At 26.2% G+C, this 22,553-nt stretch overlaps 2 protein-coding genes across 5 annotated transcripts in view; both read left to right on the top strand.

Moving 5' to 3' along the window:
- The window catches only part of cep170ba (centrosomal protein 170Ba), a 30,917-nt gene extending 26,424 nt beyond the window's left edge, over positions 1 to 4,493 (top strand). For all 3 annotated transcript variants that reach the window (XM_051133834.1, XM_051133835.1, XM_051133836.1), the window contains 6 exons: positions 1,608 to 1,734; positions 1,982 to 2,098; positions 2,185 to 2,273; positions 2,534 to 2,627; positions 3,780 to 3,831; positions 3,938 to 4,493. In XM_051133834.1, coding sequence (XP_050989791.1) covers positions 1,608 to 1,734; positions 1,982 to 2,098; positions 2,185 to 2,273; positions 2,534 to 2,627; positions 3,780 to 3,831; positions 3,938 to 4,119 — 661 coding nt within the window. In that variant the 3' untranslated portion in view covers positions 4,120 to 4,493. The remainder of the gene's footprint in view (positions 1 to 1,607; positions 1,735 to 1,981; positions 2,099 to 2,184; positions 2,274 to 2,533; positions 2,628 to 3,779; positions 3,832 to 3,937) is intronic.
- Positions 4,494 to 6,595: 2,102 nt separating this feature from the next.
- Positions 6,596 to 21,633, top strand: LOC127180267 (5'-3' exonuclease PLD4). Of its 2 annotated transcripts, XM_051134287.1 has the most exons (13): positions 6,596 to 6,737; positions 9,507 to 9,650; positions 10,181 to 10,328; positions 10,430 to 10,508; positions 10,577 to 10,752; positions 12,729 to 12,912; positions 13,016 to 13,136; positions 14,656 to 14,783; positions 14,863 to 15,063; positions 16,792 to 16,931; positions 17,021 to 17,186; positions 20,763 to 20,859; positions 20,937 to 21,633. In XM_051134287.1, the coding sequence occupies exons 3-13, from the start codon at positions 10,321 to 10,323 to the stop codon at positions 21,131 to 21,133; spliced, it is 1,497 nt and encodes a 498-aa protein (XP_050990244.1). In that variant the 5' UTR covers positions 6,596 to 6,737; positions 9,507 to 9,650; positions 10,181 to 10,320; the 3' UTR covers positions 21,134 to 21,633. The 2 variants fall into 2 exon arrangements, with proteins under 2 accessions (XP_050990244.1, XP_050990245.1); XM_051134288.1 differs by lacking the exon at positions 9,507 to 9,650 and having other exon boundaries at positions 6,602 to 6,737.
- The last annotated feature ends 920 nt before the right edge of the window (positions 21,634 to 22,553 follow it).

Below are 22,553 nucleotides of genomic sequence, written 5' to 3' on the forward strand. Positions count from 1 at the left end.
ACTAAAATATATTTAATATATTTTAATAGGCATATATTTACATATTTAAGTGTTTAGAGAGCATGGGAAAGTGGACTTAATGGGAGTGGGCGGAGCTCACTGCAGCTCTCTGATTGGTGGAATTTTCTTTACGGCATCATGGGTAATGTAGTTTTTCCTAAGGGATTCCACTGTTAAATATTATTTGTTTTTTAAAAAATTAACAATTCATGAAACATTATATATTAAGCAGTATATTTTAGTTTATTTTAAAATATATTTAAAATATATTAAAATATATTTAGTTATTTTTAATATAATATATTTTAATATATTCTAATCTTAATAATATATTAAATATATTTTAATATTCATATATATAGATATTTAAGTGTTTAGAGAGCATGGGGAGATGGACTTAATGGGAGTGGGCGGAGTTTACTGCGATTCTCTGATTGGTGGAATTTTCTTTACAGCATCATGGGTAATGTAGTTTTACCTCAGGAAAGACGCTTTTTAACATTTTTATTTAAAACGTTAGCTTAAATAATGGTAGGAATTTAAAAGAAGTCTTTTGTTAAAGTGTTATAAGCCATGAACCAAACCAACTAGGTACAATATTATATTTAACGGCATTAAAAATGACATAATCAAATTAAAAATCATAGAAAAATATTAAACTATCCATTTAAAGTTGTTTATATTATCTATAGAAACAGTATATATTAAGTTTGTTTTAATGTAATTATTTAAATATTTTAAAAATACCTTAACATATATTATTAAAATCAATTTAATGTATTTTAATAATTTATTAAATATATTTTAATATGCATATATTCAGATATTTAAGTGTTCAGAGAGCATGGGGAGATGGAAATAATGGGAATGGGTGGAGCTTACTGAAATTCTCTGATTGGTGGAATTTTCTATGGAGCATCATGGGTAATGTAGTTTTCCTCAGGGATTCTGCTGTTAAACATTATTATTTAAAACATTAGCTTAGTTAATGCTAGGAATTTTAAAAAAAAAAGTCTTTTATTAAAGTGTTATAAGCCATGAACCAAACCAACCAGGTACAAGATTATATTTAACGGCATTGGAAATGACATAATCAAACTAAAAAGATGGACAAATATAAAGCAGTCCATTTAAAGTTGTTTATATCATGTATAAAAACGATATCTACTACGATTATTAAAATGTATTTATTTAAAAATATATGAAAAATATATTAAAATATATTATTAAAATCTAATATATTTATATATTTATAATTTTTTTATATTTATATATTTATAATATATTTAATATATGTTAATATGCATATATATTTAAATATTTAAGTGTTTAATATTAAGTGTTTAGAGAGCATGGGGAGATTGACTTGAGTGGGCGGAGCTCACTGCGACTCTCTGATTGGTGGAATTTTCTTTACAGCATCATGGGTAATGTGGTTTATCATCAGAAATGATTATTTAAAACATAAGCTGAAATAATGTGTGCGATGCATTCAATAGTGTGCACAATTGAATAACAACCTCGTATCTCATAGTACGTGTGTCTTAATAGGTTCTTTTGACAGATTGCTTCACAGATTTTTTTTTTTAATGCATATTCTTTGCTAGGTTGAGTCAAGACTTGGCCAAAGATTTGGCTATTCTGGCTCAAGAGATTCATGATGTTGCTGGAGACACAGAAGCTCAGAGTGCTTCAACAGACAAGATGGGACCAGCCATATCTACTCATGAAGAGGTACCGTTCATAACGTTTTTACAGTAAGCAGGGCTGCATTTATTTAATCAAAAATACAGTAAAATAGTAAAATGTTATTGTAATTTAAAAAAGCTGTTTTCAATGTGAATATCTGTTAAAATGTAATTTATTTTTGTGATCAAAGCTGAATTTTCAGCATCATTACTCCAGTCTTTAGTGTCACATGATCCTCATGAATCATTCTAATATGGTGATTTGCTGCTTAACAAACATTTCTGATTATTAGTTGCGGCATCAGATTCCCGAAGCAAGTCTGAATTTCCAGAAAGAATCTCCTGCTGCGGCGACGGCTGACGAGACTGAGCAGATCGTTAGTGATCAACAAAGCACCAGACCAGACGAGGTAGCAGAGCTTCTCTTCTCTTTAGTTTAACATCAGGAGTGTTAACTAGTGTATTTGAGCTGTAAATGTCTTTCTTCTCCTGTCAGGTTCCACTGAACAATGTGATGCTGAATCCTGTGTCTCAAGTGTCTCTCGCCATCCGTGAAAACACGGAGCAACTAACGGAGAAAATCAAGTAGGACTTGTTTGCTTTTCACAAGATGCTTGTCTTATGTTTATTTATTTTGATATGTATGTTCATATACCTTTTTTGTGTGTGTGTGTGTGTGTGTGTTAGCGCCTTGAAGCTTGATAAGATGCTATGTCAAGAAAATAAAGATTATTATTATTTTTATTATTTTTATTTATTTTTTTATTTAATTTTTTTTTTTTTTTTACAGAGCTACAGTTTTTGCCTTATGGTGTCATTCTCACATCATTTTGTTTTTCCTTTAGGGCTTTGTTTCATAATAAAGTGGATGTTTTGGGAGAAATTGAAGCAAAAATCAATGAGGCTGATGATTCTCCACCACTGAAAACATCAAACAAGGTGTGTCTCTTTTTTTCTTTCTTCTTCTCTGAATAAAAAATGAATAATAAGTTAATAAATGTTAACTGTTCTGTATTTTTGTTTTTATTTTTTGTATTTACTCTATACTCTGAATAAAAAATGAATAATAAGTTAATAAATGTTAACTGTTCTGTATTTTTGTTTTTATTTTAATCTTGTTTTTAATCTTTTTAATTTTCAAATTTTTTTTTATTCAGGGACTATTTTAAAGAAGCAGTAAATTATCAGTGTTATGTTAGTATCATTGATATACTATTAGTTTTTATTATTATTTTGAATTTATTTTCTACTCTCAGTTTAATATTAGTTACGTTCACTAATTTTATGTTTTGTTTTGTTTTTCCATTTTTACTAGTTTTCATTTTTTTTTTTTTTTTTTTTTTTTTTTTTTTATGTGTATACAGACATACATGTCTAATGAAATCTAAACATAATGTTAAATAATAAATATGAAATAAAGAACATTTTTAAAATACAGGAAGTATATTAGGAATAAATGTGTACATCAGTGTTATTTTAGTATCATTAATATACTATTATATTTTTATATATATATATATATATATATTGATTTTTTTATTATTATTATTATTATTATTATTATTTTATTTTTATATTTATTTTTTTTTAAGTGTTTTTATATTTTCAGATTTTGTGTTTTCATTTTAAAGTTTTACTTATTTTGTATTTTTGTCATTTTGATTTTTAAATTAAATATATCTAGACTTTTTAATATTTTTATTTCAGTTTTGGTTATTTTAGTAATCAAATAACTTTTGATAATATTTTTTTTTTTTAGCATCATTGAGATTATAGTTGAATCAGTTTTTATTTTTACATTTTCTGTTTTCATTGTAATTTTAATTTTAGTTTTTAGAAGTTTTTGTTTTTATACATGTGAATATAGTTTTATAGATTTAAGCGAATTCTTTTAAGCTTCAAGTTGAACTAAAGTTTAATTTTTAAAATATTTTATTTGAAATCACTTACCCTGGTTCACATCTTATGTTTTTTTCGTATTGAATCGTTTTGAAGCTGCTCTTTGCTTAAACTACTAGAAACAAACGTGTCTTTGTCCTTTAATTAGTTAAATGCTTTTGTCTTCCTTTTATCTACTTGCTCATCTTGTAGGAAGTTGCATCAATTCTCAAAGAACTGCGGAGAGTCCAGAAACAGCTGGAAGGTCAGTAGATCCGAATGTTCCTCCTCTTTTAACCAGTTCAGTATCTTTTTGATGTTAATCCTGCGATGAGCAGCTGATAAACAGCGTCGTCTCTCGTGTCTCTCAGTCATCAACGCCGTCATCGACCCTCGAGGAAACCCGGATCTCAGTCGCACGGTTTCTTCCACCGGGCTTCGCAGTTCCAGAGCGGCGTCCCGGGACGTGAGGGCGTCTCACCGAGGCGGCGGAGCGACACCGAACAGCCGGCGAATGTTCAGGAGCACGGACAGGGAGAGTTCACTGGTGTGACGAGTCTCTGAAAAATCATCACTAGTCACTTTGATATGATTTCAGCACACAAACCAATCAAACCCATCTACACGAGTTCACGATCCTCGTCAACATCTCTCAAATAAAAATGAAGAGATGTTTGACACACATTTGCACATTTATGTTCCTCAAATAAACCTGGATGTCCATTTCAGCAGCTTGTGGCGTTGAGAAACCGCACAGATTCTGGCATTAAATGTAAATACGCTGTTATTGATTTTCTTTGTCTTTATTTTGATGGTTGTTATGGATATGTATGGATAAGTAATTTACATGATTATTTAAATCACTTTCTGTCTCTGTTGGACAGGGTATTTGTATGTTAAAGATCATTAAAATAAAACTAAAATTTATGACTTTGTTGTTTTGTCTTTATTTTTACTGCAAACAATGTAAAGGTCAATTTTTAGATGCACATTTAGATTATATTTGTTTTTGTTTTTTTCATTGTAATATTATAACCTCATGATGTGAATCAGGGTTATTAACCAAAAAAGAATAATAATAAAATAACAATAATTTAAAAAAAAAAAACTAAAAATGAACAAAGCAAAAAAAATCTAACTGAAATAAAACTGAAACAAAAGATAATAAAAAATAAAATGTATATATATTAAAATATTAAATATTACTGAAATAAATATAAAATAAAAGATACAGCTATAAATAAAATATAAAAAGAAACTTAGCTATTTCATTTTGGCTCTTTACCTAAATCTACAACCATTTAATAATAATAAATAAATAAACACTAAATAAAATGAACAAAGCAAGTAATGAACTGAAACTGAAATCAAACTGAAACAAAAAATATTATCAAATAAAATATTACTGAAATAAAATATAAAATAAAAGATACAACCAGAAATAAAATATAAAAAGAAACTTAGTTATTTCATTTTAGCTGTTTGTCTAAATCTACAACCAAAAAAGTCTATAATAAAAATAATAAATTAAAAAAACACAAAAGAATGAACAAAATAAATAAAAATAAAATAAAAGACAATAAAATATAAAAAGAAAGTTATTTTATTTTAGCTATTTGTCTAGATCCACAACCATAAAAATTAAAATAAAATAATACATTTAAAAAAAAAAAAAACACTAAAAATTTAAATTAAAATGAACTGAAACTGAAAAAAAACACCTGAAACAAAGGATAAAATATAAAATTAAATATTACTGAAATAAAATATAAAATATAAGACACAATTATAAGTAAAATGTAAAAATAGTCTTGGTTATTTCAATTTAGGTATTTGCCAAGGCAAAATTTCTTATTTTATTTTTCTTTAATTTGATGTGTTAAAATAACTAAAACCAAAACTAAAACTGAAATTTAAAAAATATATAAAAAAGCTGTATTTTTAAAAAGTCTAATGAAAAGTAAAAAAACAACTAAATTATTAAAATTAAAATGATTAAAATGAACTAATTATAAAATGAAATTAAAAATATTATTAAAACTATAACAGTATCTCTGTGATATTAGAATTATTTTCCTGGAATTGTTTTAATCATTTTGCATTATTATTTTAATAATTAAGACAAAAATACCAAATAAGAAATTATTTTTTGCAGCGTACATATGTATTATTTGTAATTATTTCCATCTTCATTTTTTATTTATTTACTTTTTATTTTTATTTGTTTATCTTAAGTATTTCCACCATTATGTATTTACTTTTTATATTTTTATTATATTATTTAGATTAGTTAACTATTTTATTCATTTTTTGTTTTTATTTTATATTTACATTTACTGTTTTAATTTTTACTTATTTTTTGTTTTCTATTTATTATTTTTATTTAAAAAAAAATTCTTTATTTGCTTATTTTAATTATTTAGATCTTTATTTTTTCAATATTTTATTTATTATTTATTTATATTATTTAACTTTTCTTTTTTCATTTTTATTTACGCATTTTTATTTATAAAATAAAATAATAATTTGTTGTTTGTTTGTTTTCCAGTACAAATATCTAAACATTCATAAACTGAAAAATAAGTAAAAAATATTAAGTCTTGTTTTCTGAAAAATGTATCAACATGAAGTAAATTTAAGCATGTAAATGAAAAAAACAAACAAACAAAAAACTAAATCTGACAGTGGAGAAAAATAATCTTAATTCAAAGGGAAAATATTTTTTTCCAAAACTGTTTTTTATTGTTTTAAGCTTTAAACTCGTATATTATAAATAAATGTATCTTCAGGATGTTTAGATATTTGTACTGGAAAACAAGACAAAAATACTGAGTAAAAAAAGTCATTTTTTGCATTCTATCAGTGTCTCTTTGATCAAAAAATCAGTAGGTGAACTAAGTTCTGCTTGACCAGTTTTTAAACTCAAGTTAAACCCTTCTGAATGTCCATCTAAAGCTTGTGTAAACATCATATGTAAATAGATCTCTGATAATAATGCTTATGCAAACATTTTTCAGTAAAGCTTTGATAGTCAGTCGAGTTTCTGCTGAAATGAAACTGAAGTTTGTTACTCAGAGCAGTCGGGAGTTTCTGACACCGCAGCAAAAACATCTCGGACACATCTGTGGTGCTCATTAACGCGTTTGGACAAACAACAGTCCACTGAATCAGGTATGAAATATTAATATTATACAGCAAACAACATATTATTATATAATATACAGGAGCTCTGATATGTGACTGCTCAGTTCCTCTTTCTGAGATGATGAATAACATCTTTGATGTGCACAAAAGATTTAAGAAACATGTATTTTACATTTAGGTGTTGATTTATACACTACCGTTCAAAAGTTTGGGGTCAGTACATTTTTATTGTTTTTTTTTTTTTTTTTTTTAAGAAATTAATACTTTTATTCACCAAGGATGTAAGTTAATAATTAAAAGTTTCTTAAAAGTTAATAATAAATAATTTACATTGTTATAAAATATTTATATTTTGAATAAACACTGTACTTTTTAAACTTGTTATTCATGAAAGAATCCTGAAAAAAAAAAAAAAAAATCAACAACTTGATCAAAAATCAACACCTTGACCAACATTGCTCATTCTAATAATAAATCCGCATATTAGAATGATTTCTGAAGGATCATGTGACACTTAAGACTGGAGTAACAGCTGATAAAAATTCAGCTTTTCATCACAGGAATAAATTCTATTTTAAAGTATGTTAAAATAAAAAACATTATTTTATATTGTCAAAACATTTTGCAATATTACTGTTTTTTTCTATATTTTTAATCAAATAAATGCAGCCTTGATGAGCATAAGAGACTTCTTTAAAGACTATTACAAGTCTTACTGACCCCAAACTTTTGAACGGTAGTGTACATTGTACACTAAATGTAAATAAATTAGAGATTGTCAAGGGCGTAGGTTTGATTTTGGCATGGAGAGAGACATTTAATTGTTTGATCAAAATTATTGGGACAATTGAGTATAGTGTGTGGATATCGTCAGGGATGTGTCATAAAATCTACTAAATTTTACACCCTTGAAAATCATAACAAGCGATGTCCGACTTTGGAAACCATAGTTCACTCCAAAAATATGAAGAGATCAAACAACAGATTCATGAGTTACTCCAAATTTTACGAAAAGCTTATGGATGTAATTATGATATAAGTCAGACATTGAAGTAAGTTGCTGTTTTTGTCTTTTCTGAGGAAGATTTACTCATTTGTTTTGGGAAATACCCACACAGAGACATTATGGTCAGATTTTTTCTGTTCAACCAATCTCATTTTGAAAGTGACTTTTGTTTTTGTTTTAAAGATGTTTTCTTTGGACTGTCTCATTAGGGCTTCTTGAAAAATATAGGAACATAGGACGTAATGTATCATCTGTTTAGCTGTGCATTTACTGGATGAGCACTGTGCTTCGTCTGAACTGATTGCATTCTGTTTTCAACTGTCTTAAACTTATTTTAAATCAATTTTTAAATCATTTTTAAATCATTATATCAGTCAGTTTTTACATTTTACATTTTTTGTTTTATTGTTGTGATCATTGTTTTTATGATTGTTGTACTTCCTTTTTTGTGATTATTGTTTTTTATTATTGTTTTTATGATTATTCTACTTCCTTTTATGTAAAGCACTTTGAATTACTTCTCTGTATGAAATGTGCTATATAAATAAACTTGCCTTGCCTTGTTACCTGCTAGCTAAATTTCACAATTCCTAAGTCCCGATCTGAATCAAACGATTCCCGATTCGCTCTCCGTGGGACCTGAGAGTGGATCGCGATTCGCGAATCATTTAATTCACGAAATGATTCGCAAAATCTGCTCTGAGGTTCTGATCTGAATTAAAAGATTCACGAACCCGTCTGCATGTTCCGATCTAAATCAAATGATTCGCGAACCCTCGCTCAAGTTCGGATCTGAATCAAAAGATTCACGAATTTCCGTTCTAAATCAAATGATTCCCGATCCACGCTCCGTGGTCCTGACCTGAATATTGATCACGATTCGCGAATCATTCAATTCACAAAATGATTCGTGAATCCGCTCTGAGGTTCGATCTGAATGAAAAGATTCACGAACCCGCTCGAACTTCCGACCGAAATCAAATGATTCGCGAACCTTCGCTCAAGTTCGGATCTGAATCAAAAGATTCACTAACGCCCTCCGGAATTTCTATCTAAATCAAACGATTCCCGCTCCGTGGTCCAGAACTGAATAATGATCGTGAATCGCGAATCATTCAATTCACGAAATTATTCGCGAATCTGCTCTGAGGTTCCGATCTGAATCAAAAGATTCACAAACCTGTTCCCATGGTTCTGACCTAAATCAAATGATTTGCATACCCTCGCTCAAGTTCGGATCTGAATCAAAAGATTCACGAATTTCTGTTCTAAATCAAATGATTCCCGATCCGCGCTCCGTGGTCCTGACCTGAATATTGATCGCTCTGAGGTTCCGATCTGAGTCAAAAGATTCACGAACCCACTCGAATTTCCGACCTAAATAAAATGATTCGCGAACCCTCGCTCAAGTTCGGATCCGAATCAAAAGATTCGCGAACCCCCTCCGAAACTTCTATCTAAATCAAACGATTCCCGCTCCGTGGTCCAGATCTGAAGAATGAAGAATCATTCAATTCACGAAATGATTGCGAACCCGCTCTGACTTTCCGATCTGAATCAAATGATTCGTCATATGAAAGTGATTCAAATGATTCGCGAGCCCTCGCTCAAGTTCGGATCTGAATCGAAAGATTTGCGAACCCGCTCGAATTTCCGTTCTAAATCAAATGAGTCCTGAAACGCCTTATGTCTTGCATAAAATAAACGTATTTTAGTCGTTATTGTACTTTGATATTAGGTTTCATCTTAAAATATGTTCTCTAATGTCAGTACTGTTTGTTTATGGGCAGTTTTTGGAGTCAGTCATGGCGTCTTTCAGCTACGAGTGAAAAGCGAGGCCGCGGTCTAAAGTTTGCAGTTAACCCGGCAAACAGCAGCCCTTCACCGCCTCAGATTTGAGCGACGCACCGGCTTGAGAATTTTTTTCTATTTAGGTAAAAAAAAAAGGCAATTACAGAGAACGGTTGAATACACTAAAATTTAAATTCTACTTTTAAATGTTACATTTTTTATGTCTAAAATGCTTGTTAAACGAGATGTAAACTATGCTGTATTCACCCAAACACGTTCAATTTGTCTTGTATTTTTGTTTAATAATAAATGTTCATCTTTTGATTATTGCTGTTGCCTCTAGTAATTCTGTCTGTGTGTTCCAGTCCATTTAAACCAGCAATATATAAATTTTTAAACAATAGTTGACTTAAATAAAATAACCCAGCGTGTGTTTTGAGTGTGGATATTGGTAAAAACAATATTTAATTATTTATTATTTGTATCTATTACTTATTATTATTTTTATGTACTTTTTATCTGTTTATTTTCTTATTTTTTTGTAGGCTAATAATTTCCTGCTTTATTTATTTTTGTATCTCTGTCTGTTTAGTCATTATATATGTTTTTCTTGAAACATATTTGAATATGTTTAATAGAAATTAACTTGAAATATATTTCCTTTTGACATTAGACGTGATGTAGATGTCTGAATGCCCCTGCAAATGTTGTGACATTAAAAAACAGAAATGAAAAGTGAATGAGGAAGTAACAGGACTATTTAAGAATATTTCCCTTTATGTGACACAAGAAAACAACAGCACCTGCTTCACCATGCCTGCGTGAGTTCACTGCTGTTTGATTTGCTTTCTACTGATTAATTACAAGAATAATTAGTTGTAGACTGAATGATATATGCTTGTTCTTCATGTTGTGTTTTCAGATCTTCACGGTTACTGGCCGGTCATGAGCTGACGTCTCCGTACAAGAGTTTACATGACAGTTATGTGTCCAATCGCAGGGTGAGTTTGGTGCTTTCCGAGCGTCTCGTCTGGTGTTTTCTATCTAGTGATGTTTGTTGTGTTGGCAGGACTCCAAGTGTCCCATCTCGACTGTGCTGGCTGTCGGATGTGTGGTGGTTTTGGGTGTTTTATTGGCCATTGCAGTAATCGAGAGACTGAAGTATGAGGATCAAATCAACGAGGCTCTGAATCCCCATCACACGCCGCCCTCCTGCAATCAAACTGACCCCACTGAGCACAGCAGGTGAGTCGACTTCCTGTTTTCATGCTTTCACTTCCTGCCACCTTCACCTCTTTGGATTTGGATTTTGCTGAATACGTGGGGGTTGAGAGCTAACCTTTTTATTTTCTATAAAAATAAAACCCACTTACTCATGAATTTCCCATGAATTTCCTCCAAACACAAACTTACTCTTTTTAAAAAGCTCAAGTCATCACATTTCTTAGAAGTGGATCTGTTTGCTGTTGAACATGTGATTAAGATAAACATTACAAATCTTTATATTTATAATAGACTGAAATATTTTTAAATGGCACAACAGAATTGAACATTTTTGGACCAATGTTTATTCTGTCAGCTTTATTTATTTATTTGATTAAATAATTATAAATGTATTTATTCAACTGACAAATTCAATGTTTGTTAGTGTATATGATTCAGTAATTATTATTATTTTTTTTTACATATTGCATCATATATATACCATTTACAGATTGCAGTTCAATTTAATGGAAATTTGTTTTTCAGCTGAAATATTTATAACAAACTAAAATATTTTTGAATGCCACAATAGAATTTTTTCTATTTTTTTACCAAGATTATTATTATTATTTATTTATTTATTTAATGTGTTTATTTGTTTAAATGTTTTTGTTTGTTTGTTTTTATTTAAATATTTATTTTTATATTTATTTGTTAATTTAATATCTAAAATATCTTTGAATGCCACTACAGAACTTAACATTTTTGACCAACATTATTTATTTATTTTATTTTTTATTTTATTTTGTTTGTTTAAATGTTTTTGTTTATTAATTTGCTTGTTTAAATGTTTGCTTAAACATTTATTTTATATTTATTTGTTAATGTATTTATTTTGTTTTAGGTATAAATTATATACTTAATTTTTTGTGAATATCTTTTTATTTTATATTTTTTGTTTTTCATTTTAATTTTAAAGTGTTAGTAATTTTGTTGTTGTTGTAATTTCTATTGTTTTGTTTTTTTTAATTAAGTTTTGAATTGTTGTTTAATTAGTATTTTATTTAGTATTTTTAATACTTCGACTTAAACTAAACCAAAGTGAGAAATGTTGCCTTTCCAACTAGCTGAATAAAATAACTTTGCTTTTATATATTTTATTTTAAGTAATTAAATTATTTTATTTATTCTTTTAATTATTCAGCTGACAAATTCAGTGCTTCTTCAAATATTATTATTATTCTCTTTTTTTTAATTTTAAAGACATGATATCGATTACAAAGATTACAGTTCAATTGAATGTAAATTTGTTTTTCAGATGAAATATTTATAACAGACAAAATATCTTTGAATGCCACAATAGAACTGAACATTTTTGACCAATATTATTTATTTATTTTATTTTATTGGTTTGTTTGAATGTTTTTGTTTATTAATGTGTTTGTTTAAATGTTTGTTTGTTTACATATTTATTTGTTAATTTATTAGTTTTGTTTTAGGTATCATTGATATACTAAAGTTTTGTTTGTTTTTTATTTTAATTTTAAAGTTTTAGTCATTTTGTTGTGTTTTTGTCATTTCTGTTCATTTTTTTTTATTTGTATACATTTTTTATTAAGTTTGGAATTTTTGTTTAATTAGTATTTTTAGTATTTTTAGTACTTCAACTCAAACTAAACCAAAGTGAGAAATGTTGTTTTTGCAACTAGCTGAATAAAACAACTTTGCTTTTATGTTTTTTTATTTCAAGTAATGAAAGTTTTTTTTTATTTATTTATAGTTTTAGTTTTACTGATTTTGTAAGAAAAGGATTATGTTTAGTCGACTGCTGTGGTGAATTTGTGCTGTTTTGGAGACTGAAGTCCTGTCAGTAACGGCTGTGTTGTGTTCCCATATGAAGTTTTAGGAAGGGATGGTCACATAAACCAACTAAAATACCAAGAGAAAAGAAAACAACAAATGCAACAAAATACACAGACTCAAACTCAGATCTGGTGTGGTTGTGTGATTTCTCCTAGAATTGTTCTGGTTGAGAGTTTCCCTCTGGGTGTGGATTACGGGAGAAATGCGAATACTGGAGTGAATCTGTATGATGCCTGGAAGGATCTTCTGTCTTTGGCCTCCAAACAGATCGAGGTGGCGTCGTTCTACTGGTGTCTGACCGGCGAGGACATCAACGTCAACTCCTCCGCCGACACGCTGGTACCTTCAACACTGACATGAAGATATGACTGCAGTATGATGCATGTGGAAGTACTGGTTTTTGAACCTTTTGATGAACAGCATGATTTTTTTTGTGTTTTAGGGCAGAGACATTTTAGAAGAGTTCAAGGCTTTACCGTCCAGAAACGTGTCGGTGCGCGTCGTCACCAGCATCCCCACTTTAGCTCCCAACTCAACCGACCTGAAAATCCTCAAAGAACACGGTCAGCAATTATACAAGCTGATTTCTCATTTCATTTGATCTGACAGACTCCAGACTAATTTCTTATCATTTACTCACATGCATTATTTAAATTAAAATAATTAGTTCAAGCTGCAAGAAAGAATATTTCTACATTTGATTAGCTCTTGAAATTAACCAAGACATTTTACTAGTGTCATTGGAATATAATTTGTACACCACTGTAGTATTTATTAATATTTTGAAGAATATTTGAAGTTTTCATTTTGATGATTAGTTTCATTTTTTTGTCATTTTGTTATGTGCTTTTGTCATTTTTATGTTTGTTGTTTTTATATTACTATTTACGTTTTATTTATTATTATTTAAGTTTTTGTTTTCATTTTACATTATTTTTATATTTTATTTTGTATTTTATTTGAATATTCTTTGTTTTCATTATTACTTAACATTTTTAAAGTAAATTTGTTGTGTTTTTATTTTTTTAATAGTTTTAATAAAATTACTAAATTATTATTACTAATTACTATTTAATATTTTTAAAATAATTTTGTTGCTTTTTTTAACTTTCAGTTCTAGTTTTTGTTATTAATTAGTATTGCTAAAAAATTTTAGTGCTTCAGCTTAAACTTATTTTAGTTATTTGCAAAATTTAAAATTAAATTTTTTAAACTTTTTTTTTCAGTTTTTGTTTTAGTTTTAAATTAGTTTTTATTTATTTCTTTATTTACTATTTAGTTTCTTTATTTCTTTATTTAGTTTATTTAGTTTAGTAATATTTTACATTTTGCATCTAATATTTATATTTTCTCTGAATATTCTTTGTTTTAATTTTAATTACGACTTAATATTTTTTTTAAAAAATGGCATTTTTTCATATTATTGGTTTTTTTTTTACTTTCAGTTCTAGTTTTTGTTATTAATTAGTTAGTATTGTTAATAATTTTAGTGCTTAAGCTTAAACTTATTTTTTTTATTTGCAACATAAAAAAAAAAAAAGTTTATTTTTTGTTGTAATTTTGGTATGCTTTTGTTTTTAACTATTGTTTAGGTTTCATTTACTTTTATTTTTCCAGTGAATAATTTTAGTGCCTCAGCCAACATTTTAAATTTTTCTTTAGTTTAAGTTTTTCATCTAATTTAATTAATTAGTTACTATTTTAGTTTATTTATTTTTTTTTAAATATCAATTTGTTTTTATTATTTACGTTTTAAAAATATTTTTTATTTGTATTATTTAATTTTATTTATTTAATTTTAATTTTTTTGTTTTCTTTTGAATTATTAGTTACTTTTTTGTAATAATTTTAATAATACTAATTAGAATTATTTTTATTTCACTTCAAGTTTTCGTTTTAAGTCATTTTATAGCTTCATCTTTAACTCATTTTATTTTTATTTTTTTTTTTGTAATTTTCCTTTAGTGTAAGTTTTTGTATCTAATATTTATGTTTTATTTGATAACAGATTTATTTTAATGAACAGGTATGTTTGTAACAGTTTTAGTTGTAGTTCCGATTTAGTTGTGTGTTTTGATGCAGGAGTGCAGATACGCCGTGTGAATTTCGGCCGTTTGACCAAAGGAATTCTTCACTCAAAGTTCTGGATCGTGGATGGGAAACACGTTTACATCGGAAGCGCCAACATGGACTGGAGAGCTTTAACGCAGGTCAGAGCAGCACCCGACTCTTATCTGTTCATCAGACACGTCAGACGGATGAGTGTAACGTGTCTGTGAACATCTGTAGGTCAAAGAGCTCGGCGTGGTCATCTATAACTCCAGCGCTCTGGCTGCTGATCTTCAGAAGATTTTCCAGTCGTACTGGGTCATGGGTCGCTCCAACGCGTCCATCCCGGATCCGTGGCCCTCCGACTACGACACCCAAATCAATGAGGAACGTCCGCTGACACTCAACCTGAGCGGAGTAGAGAGCAAAGCTTACATTGCGGTACATCACAAACACAAACTCATTTACAGTGTTAGAAATGCTTGTGTTATAAAACTGATGGATGAGGAGAGTTTGAAGACTCAAACACACATCTGTATTCATGTGAATTAATTGAATTAAAGCTGGAATATAATATAAATATAAGATGAAAAGCAAAACAAAAAATTAATAATTTATAAAAAAAAAAGTAAAATAAAAATAATACATTTTTGGCCAAACTATTTAAAATAAAATGTTTAAGTTAATGTACTACAATTACTGTAAGTAAACTAAAAAAATATAGTAATAAAATTAAAAAAATTAATATTAAATTAATAAATGTAATATTAAAGTTTAATTAAAGTTTTTAATTAAAATTAATTCATTTAAATGTTTAAGTAAAAAATTAAAGCTCAGTCGAATTAAACAGAATAAAAATAACAAAATTAATGAGATTAAAATGAAAACTGAAGATATGAAAATAGAAACTAATTCAATTTATTAATAAATACTACAATATTATATAAAACAGTGTTATTATAATTAACTGAAACGTAACAAATTACTTCATAAAATAAACACTAACTAAAATGAAATAAATTTTTTATTTCCACTAGTTTTTGAGGCAGCATATCTCATTTTAATTAAAAAAAAAAAAAAAAAAAAAATATATATATATATATATATATATATAGCAAAGAAAAAAGCATACCAAAAAGGACAAAAAAGCACAACAAAATGACAAAAACTAAAATTCAAATGTAAATGGAATATATAAAAATAAAAACTGATTAAAAAAATTTAATAAAAACCATAAGTGTCTAAATTATACTAAAATAACATTGCTATAAAATACTAAAATAGCACTTGCCAGCACTCATTTAATTCAATATATTAATAAATAATAAAGTATTATATGAAACAGTGATTATAGTTGACTTAAATTAAGACTGAAACAAAAATAACCTTATAAAAACATTTGTTATTTGAAATAAAATAAACATTAACTACAATAAAATAAAAATATTTTATCTCATTTTAATTTTGTTTAACTTGATGCACAACAAAATGACTAAAATGTGGAAAATGTAAAAATTTTAATAAAACCTGTAATAGTGTCTAAATTATACTAAAATAACATTGCTAAAATAGCACTGGCCAGCACTAATTCAGTATATTAATAAATAATATTATATTATATGAAAAAGAGTGATTGGAGTTAACTCAAATTAAAACTGAATCTAAAATTAACCTAATTAAAAACAACTGTTGTTTCAAATAAAATAAACATTAACTGAAATATATGAAATTAATATGAAATAAAACTTTAAAAAATTCATTTAACTCATTTTAATTTGGTTTAACTTGATGCACAACAAAAAAAAAAACTTAAATGAAAATGTAAATGGAAAATATGAAAATAAAAACTGATAGAAAATTTTAAAAACTGTAATAGTGTCTAAATGATACTAAAATAACATTGCTATAAAATACTAAAATAGCACTTGCCAGCACTAATTCAATATATGAATAAATAATATATTATATGAAGCAAATTGATTATAGTTGACTCAATTTAAAACGGAAACTAAAATTAAGCTAAAAGAAAATGTTACCTGAAATGAAATTAAACATGAAACCGAACAAAAATAAATAAATAAATGAAAATGTATATATATATATATATATATATATATATATAAAAATGGTGAGCAGAAGAGACTGACCTTCATCTCTGCTCTTTCTCAGGCGTCTCCGCCTGTTTTCTGTCCGGACTCTCGCACACAAGATCTGGACGCGATTCTGTCGGCCATCAGAGGAGCTGAGGACTTCATTCATGTGGCGGTCATGGAGTTTTATCCCGCCTCGAAATTCTTTCATCATCACGGGTAAACAGGATACGAGTTAGACTGACGTATGCGCTTAATATCATTTGATGAGCTCCATGAGTGTTTATGATGTATGTTTGTTTCTGCAGATACTGGCCAGTGATTGAAGACGCTCTGAAGCGCTCAGCCGTGGACAGGAACGTGTCGGTCAGTCTGCTGGTCAGCTGTGGATGGGAATCGGATCCGGCCGTGTGGCCCTTCATCAGGTCTTTAGATGCTCTTCATTCGCCAGCAGACGACATCAACATCGCTGTGGTGAGTCACGGATGAAAATACAGGCCGTCACGTCGTCAGTAAAAATCTGATAGTAAAATAGTAAATATAACATTTATAAGCATGTTTTAACAAAGGCCTTCTAACTCATTTAGTATCAACATTTCAACAAATTTGGTCTGAGTTTACTACATCAAAATAATAGTAAATCATTTCGTTTTTGTAGATCAATATACTTATGTTGTTTATGCAACCCATTGTTAGGCAATAGAATATCATGTAAATGCATATTATTTTTATACAGTATATTAAGTGTAATGTGAGCATCTGTTCATTAAGATATTTCCTCTTCATCTGGATGTTTTTCGAAATTAATTGTACTTAATTTTTGTACATGTAAATAACAATACATTTAAATCTACATTTTACATTTTTGTTGATGTATATCAACAAAGTTGAAGTTTTTATTTAGAATTATTTATGAATTTAGTTCTACTTATTAAATTTTTCTGGATGTATATTACGTTTTTATTTAATTTTACTCATAATTTTGTAGATGTATATTACATTAAGTTTTTATTTAATTTTACTTATTTAATTTTTTAGATGCATATTATGTTAAGATTTTGTTTAATTCTACTTATTTAATTTTTCTAGATGCATATTATATTACATTTTTAATTTTACTTATTTTTATAGATGTACATTATGTTATTTATTTAATTTTGCATATTTAAATTTTCTAGATGTTTATAATTTTTCTAGATGTATATTATTTTGTTTTGATTAAATTGTACTTATTTTTTCTAGATGTACATTACATGTTTTTTTTTTTTTTTACAACTTATTTAATTTCTCTATATTTATATTATGTTACATTTTTATTTAATATTATGTTAAGTTTCTATTTTTTTTCCCATTTATTTAGTTTTTCTATAAGTATATTACATAACATTTTTAGTTATTTATATACAGTATTTTTTCAGTTAAGCTTTGATTTTTTTTTTCTCCCACTTGTTTAATTTTTCTATCTATCTATCTATCTATATACATATATATATATATATATATATATATATATTACATTTAACTTTTTATTTCATATTTAGGTTTTTAAATTTTTTCCCCACTTAATTTTTCTTTATGTTACGTTGTTTTTATTGAATATTACATTGTTTTTATTTTCCCAAATTATTTAATTTTTCTATAACTATATTACAATAAATTTGTATTTAATATTACATTAAGTTTGTATTTATTCCTACTTATTGGTTTTTTCTTTAAGTATATTATATTACATTACATTATATTTTTTCCCCACTTACTTAATTTTTCTATATGTATGTTACATTAACTTTTTATTTAATATTCAGTTAAGTTTAGATTTTTTTCCCCCACTTGTTTAATTTTTCTATTTATATATATTACAATTTTATTTTATATATATATATATATATATATTTCCCCACTTACTCAGTTTTTCCTTATATTACGTTGTTTTTATTCAATATTACATTACGTTTTTATTTTTCCAACTTATTTAATTTTTCTATAAGTATATTACAATAAAAATTTTTTAACATTTACATTTTGTATTTTTTCCCCACTTACTGAATTTATATATATATATATATATATAATTACATTAACTTTTTTATTTAAGATTGTTTTTTCCCCACTTAATAAATTTTTCTTTATATTAATTTCTCTTTTTTTACATCACTATTACATCATGTTTTATAATATTTTATAATATTAGCATATTTAATATTAAGTTTTCCCCAATTATCTAATTTTTCTATGTATATTACATTAACTTTTTATTTAATATTCAGTTAAGTTTTTATTTTTCCCCACTTATTTAATTTTTCTGAACCTTGCATTGTTTTTATTTAATATTACATTATTTGCATTAATATGCAATATTTACATTACGTTATTTTTCCAACTTATTTAATTTTTCTGTATGTATATTACATTTTTATTTAATTTTACTCATAATTTTGTAGATGTATATTACATTAAGTTTTTATTTAATTCTACTTATTTAATTTTTCTAGATGCATATTATATTACATTTTTAATTTTACTTATTTTTATAGATGTACATTGTTATTTATTTAATTTTGCATATTTAAATTTTCTAGATGTTTATAATTTTTCTAGATGTATATTATTTTGTTTTGATTAAATTGTACTTATTTTTTCTAGATGTACATTACATGTTTTTTTTTTTACAACTTATTTAATTTCTCTATATTTATATTATGTTACATTTTTATTTAATATTATGTTAAGTTTCTATTTTTTTTCCCATTTATTTAGTTTTTCTATAAGTATATTACATAACATTTTTAGTTATTTATATACAGTATTTTTTCAGTTAAGCTTTGATTTTTTTTTTCTCCCACTTGTTTAATTTTTCTATCTATCTATCTATCTATATACATATATATATATATATATATATATATATATATATATATTACATTTAACTTTTTATTTCATATTTAGGTTTTTAAATTTTTTCCCCACTTAATTTTTCTTTCTGTTACGTTGTTTTTATTGAATATTACATTGTTTTTATTTTCCCAAATTATTTAATTTTTCTATAACTATATTACAATAAATTTGTATTTAATATTACATTAAGTTTGTATTTATTCCTACTTATTGGTTTTTTCTTTAAGTATATTATATTACATTACATTATATTTTTTCCCCACTTACTTAATTTTTCTATATGTATGTTACATTAAATTTTTATTTAATATTCAGTAAAGTTTAGATTTTTTTCCCCCACTTGTTTAATTTTTCTATTTATATATATTACAATTTTATTTTATATATATATATATATTTTTTTCTCCACTTACTCAGTTTTTCCTTATATTACGTTGTTTTTATTCAATATTACATTACGTTTTTATTTTTCCAACTTATTTAATTTTTCTATAAGTATATTACAATAAAAATTTTTTAACATTTACATTTTGTATTTTTTCCCCACTTACTGAATTTATATATATATATATATATAATTACATTAACTTTTTTATTTAAGATTGTTTTTTCCCCACTTAATAAATTTTTCTTTATATTCATTTCTTTTTTTTTTACATCACTATTACATCATGTTTTATAATATTTTATAATATTAGCATATTTAATATTAAGTTTTCCCCAATTATCTAATTTTTCTATGTATAATACATTAACTTTTTATTTAATATTCAGTTAAGTTTTTATTTTTCCCCACTTATTTAATTTTTCTGAACCTTGCATTGTTTTTATTTAATATTACATTATTTGCATTAATATGCAATATTTACATTACGTTATTTTTCCAACTTATTTAATTTTACTGTATGTATATTACATTGGTTTTTTTTTCCCACTTCATACATTTTTTGTGATGTATATTACATTAACTTATTATTTTTTAAATATTATGTCAAGTTTTTACCCCCCCCCCCCATTTAATTTCATGATGTATATTAAATTTTATTTATTTATTTTTCGTTTTTCCATTTTTATTTAATTGTACTTGTTGACTTATATAAATGTAAAAGCATGTCATCAATAAAGATCTGTTTTTTTTAATGCTTCTTATTGCAGAGAGTGTTTGTCATTCCAGCGGGAAACCAGTCACACATTCCTTATTCCAGAATCAACCACAACAAGTACATGGTGACGGATAAAGTGGCGTATGTGGGTGAGTTACAGACCGAAGCCTCAACCCTATATATGAACGACTGACACAGATCTGAAAGCAAACCTGTTTGTGTCCAGGCACGTCTAACTGGTCAGCGGACTACTTCAACACCACGGCCGGTGTGGGTTTAGTGCTTTCCCAGGATCCTTCAGAAAACTCGTTCCATCAGCAGCTGCGAGGCGTGTTTGACAGAGACTGGAATTCACCGTACTCCCATCCGCTCGCTCGTCTCCACCAGAACCACGACTGCGCTTTCTCCACGTCTGCACCATAGACACCTCACACACACAATATTACCATCAAATATAGCACATATGCGCTTTAAACAACCGTTACATGCATCAAAGTCACTAAATAAGGGAACTTCTGTATTTCTAAAGCTTTCTTGAAGCACATTTCACTTGAAAGAAATTCTCTTGTACAATACAGTTAAATAACTGGATAAAGTTTGTTTCATTTCAGTGTTTTTCATAGTCAGTGTTTTAGCATTAATATACATGTCAGAGTATTCAAAGTTTTTGTGGCATATTTCCCTGAGAATACAATAACATGTCATGGATGTTGAAATATTGCTGTAAAATCTGCTCTAGAATGTATAAACAAATGCAAGTCTGACTTGAAAAGATAATTTTATTTTTTTGAATTTTTTTTAACAGTTTCTACTTTCATATGGATAAAATTTCATCTTTTTACTTTAATATATATAATTTCATAATCATTTTGTCAGTATTTTTCTCCTCAAATAATTGTAAAATTAAAAATTTTAAAATTGAGTACAATTTTAAAAACATAAATTGTAGTATTTTCACTTTTTACTTTGTGTGTGTGTGTTTTTTATACTATAATAAATAGGATATATTTTAATATTATAAATGTAACAATACTAAATAGTGTATTATATAATAACAAATAAAATGTAATTTTTACATCTATATATCTAAAGTAAAAATAAAAAAAAAGTATTTATAAAATCACATTTTCTCCTTAATTATACAATTAAAAAGTTAAAGTAAAAAAATATCAAATATAAATTTTCACCTTCTTACTTTAATATATATACTTTAATAATCTTTTGTCAGTATTTTCTCCTCAAAAAATTGTAAAATTATTTTTTTTAATTGAATAACATTTAAAATATAGTATTTTCACTTTTTACTTTGTTTTATACTATAATTGAATGTATTTTAATTATTATAAATGTAACATTAAATTGTGTATATAAAAATATATGAAATATTTTTTACATGTATACATTTAAAGTGAAAAAGTATTTAAATAAAATTAAAATTCTCTGCTTAAATATACAATTAAAAGGTTAAGATTTAAAATATATATAAAATATAATTTTTCACTTTTTTACACACATTTTTTATTTTATTTTCATATTTCTGTTTATTTTTTTCCACACACAGTCTGCAATATGTGTATATATAAATTATTAAATATAAATTAGATAATATAATTAATATTAATATAAAAATGTGTATTATATAAATAAAAATGTATTACTTCAATACGTTACATTTAAAAAATATATATTTAAACATAAAATAATTAATACAATTAAAAAGTTAAAATAAAAAATACATAAATATTAATATAGTTTTTACATATGTATATCTAAAGTTAGAAAGTGAAAAAATATTTAAATATAAAATCTAAATTTTCTCAAGTAATTACACAATTAAAAAGTT

Source organism: Labeo rohita, chromosome 17 (genome assembly GCF_022985175.1).
Source record: "Labeo rohita strain BAU-BD-2019 chromosome 17, IGBB_LRoh.1.0, whole genome shotgun sequence".
Lineage (NCBI taxonomy): Eukaryota > Metazoa > Chordata > Actinopteri > Cypriniformes > Cyprinidae > Labeo > Labeo rohita.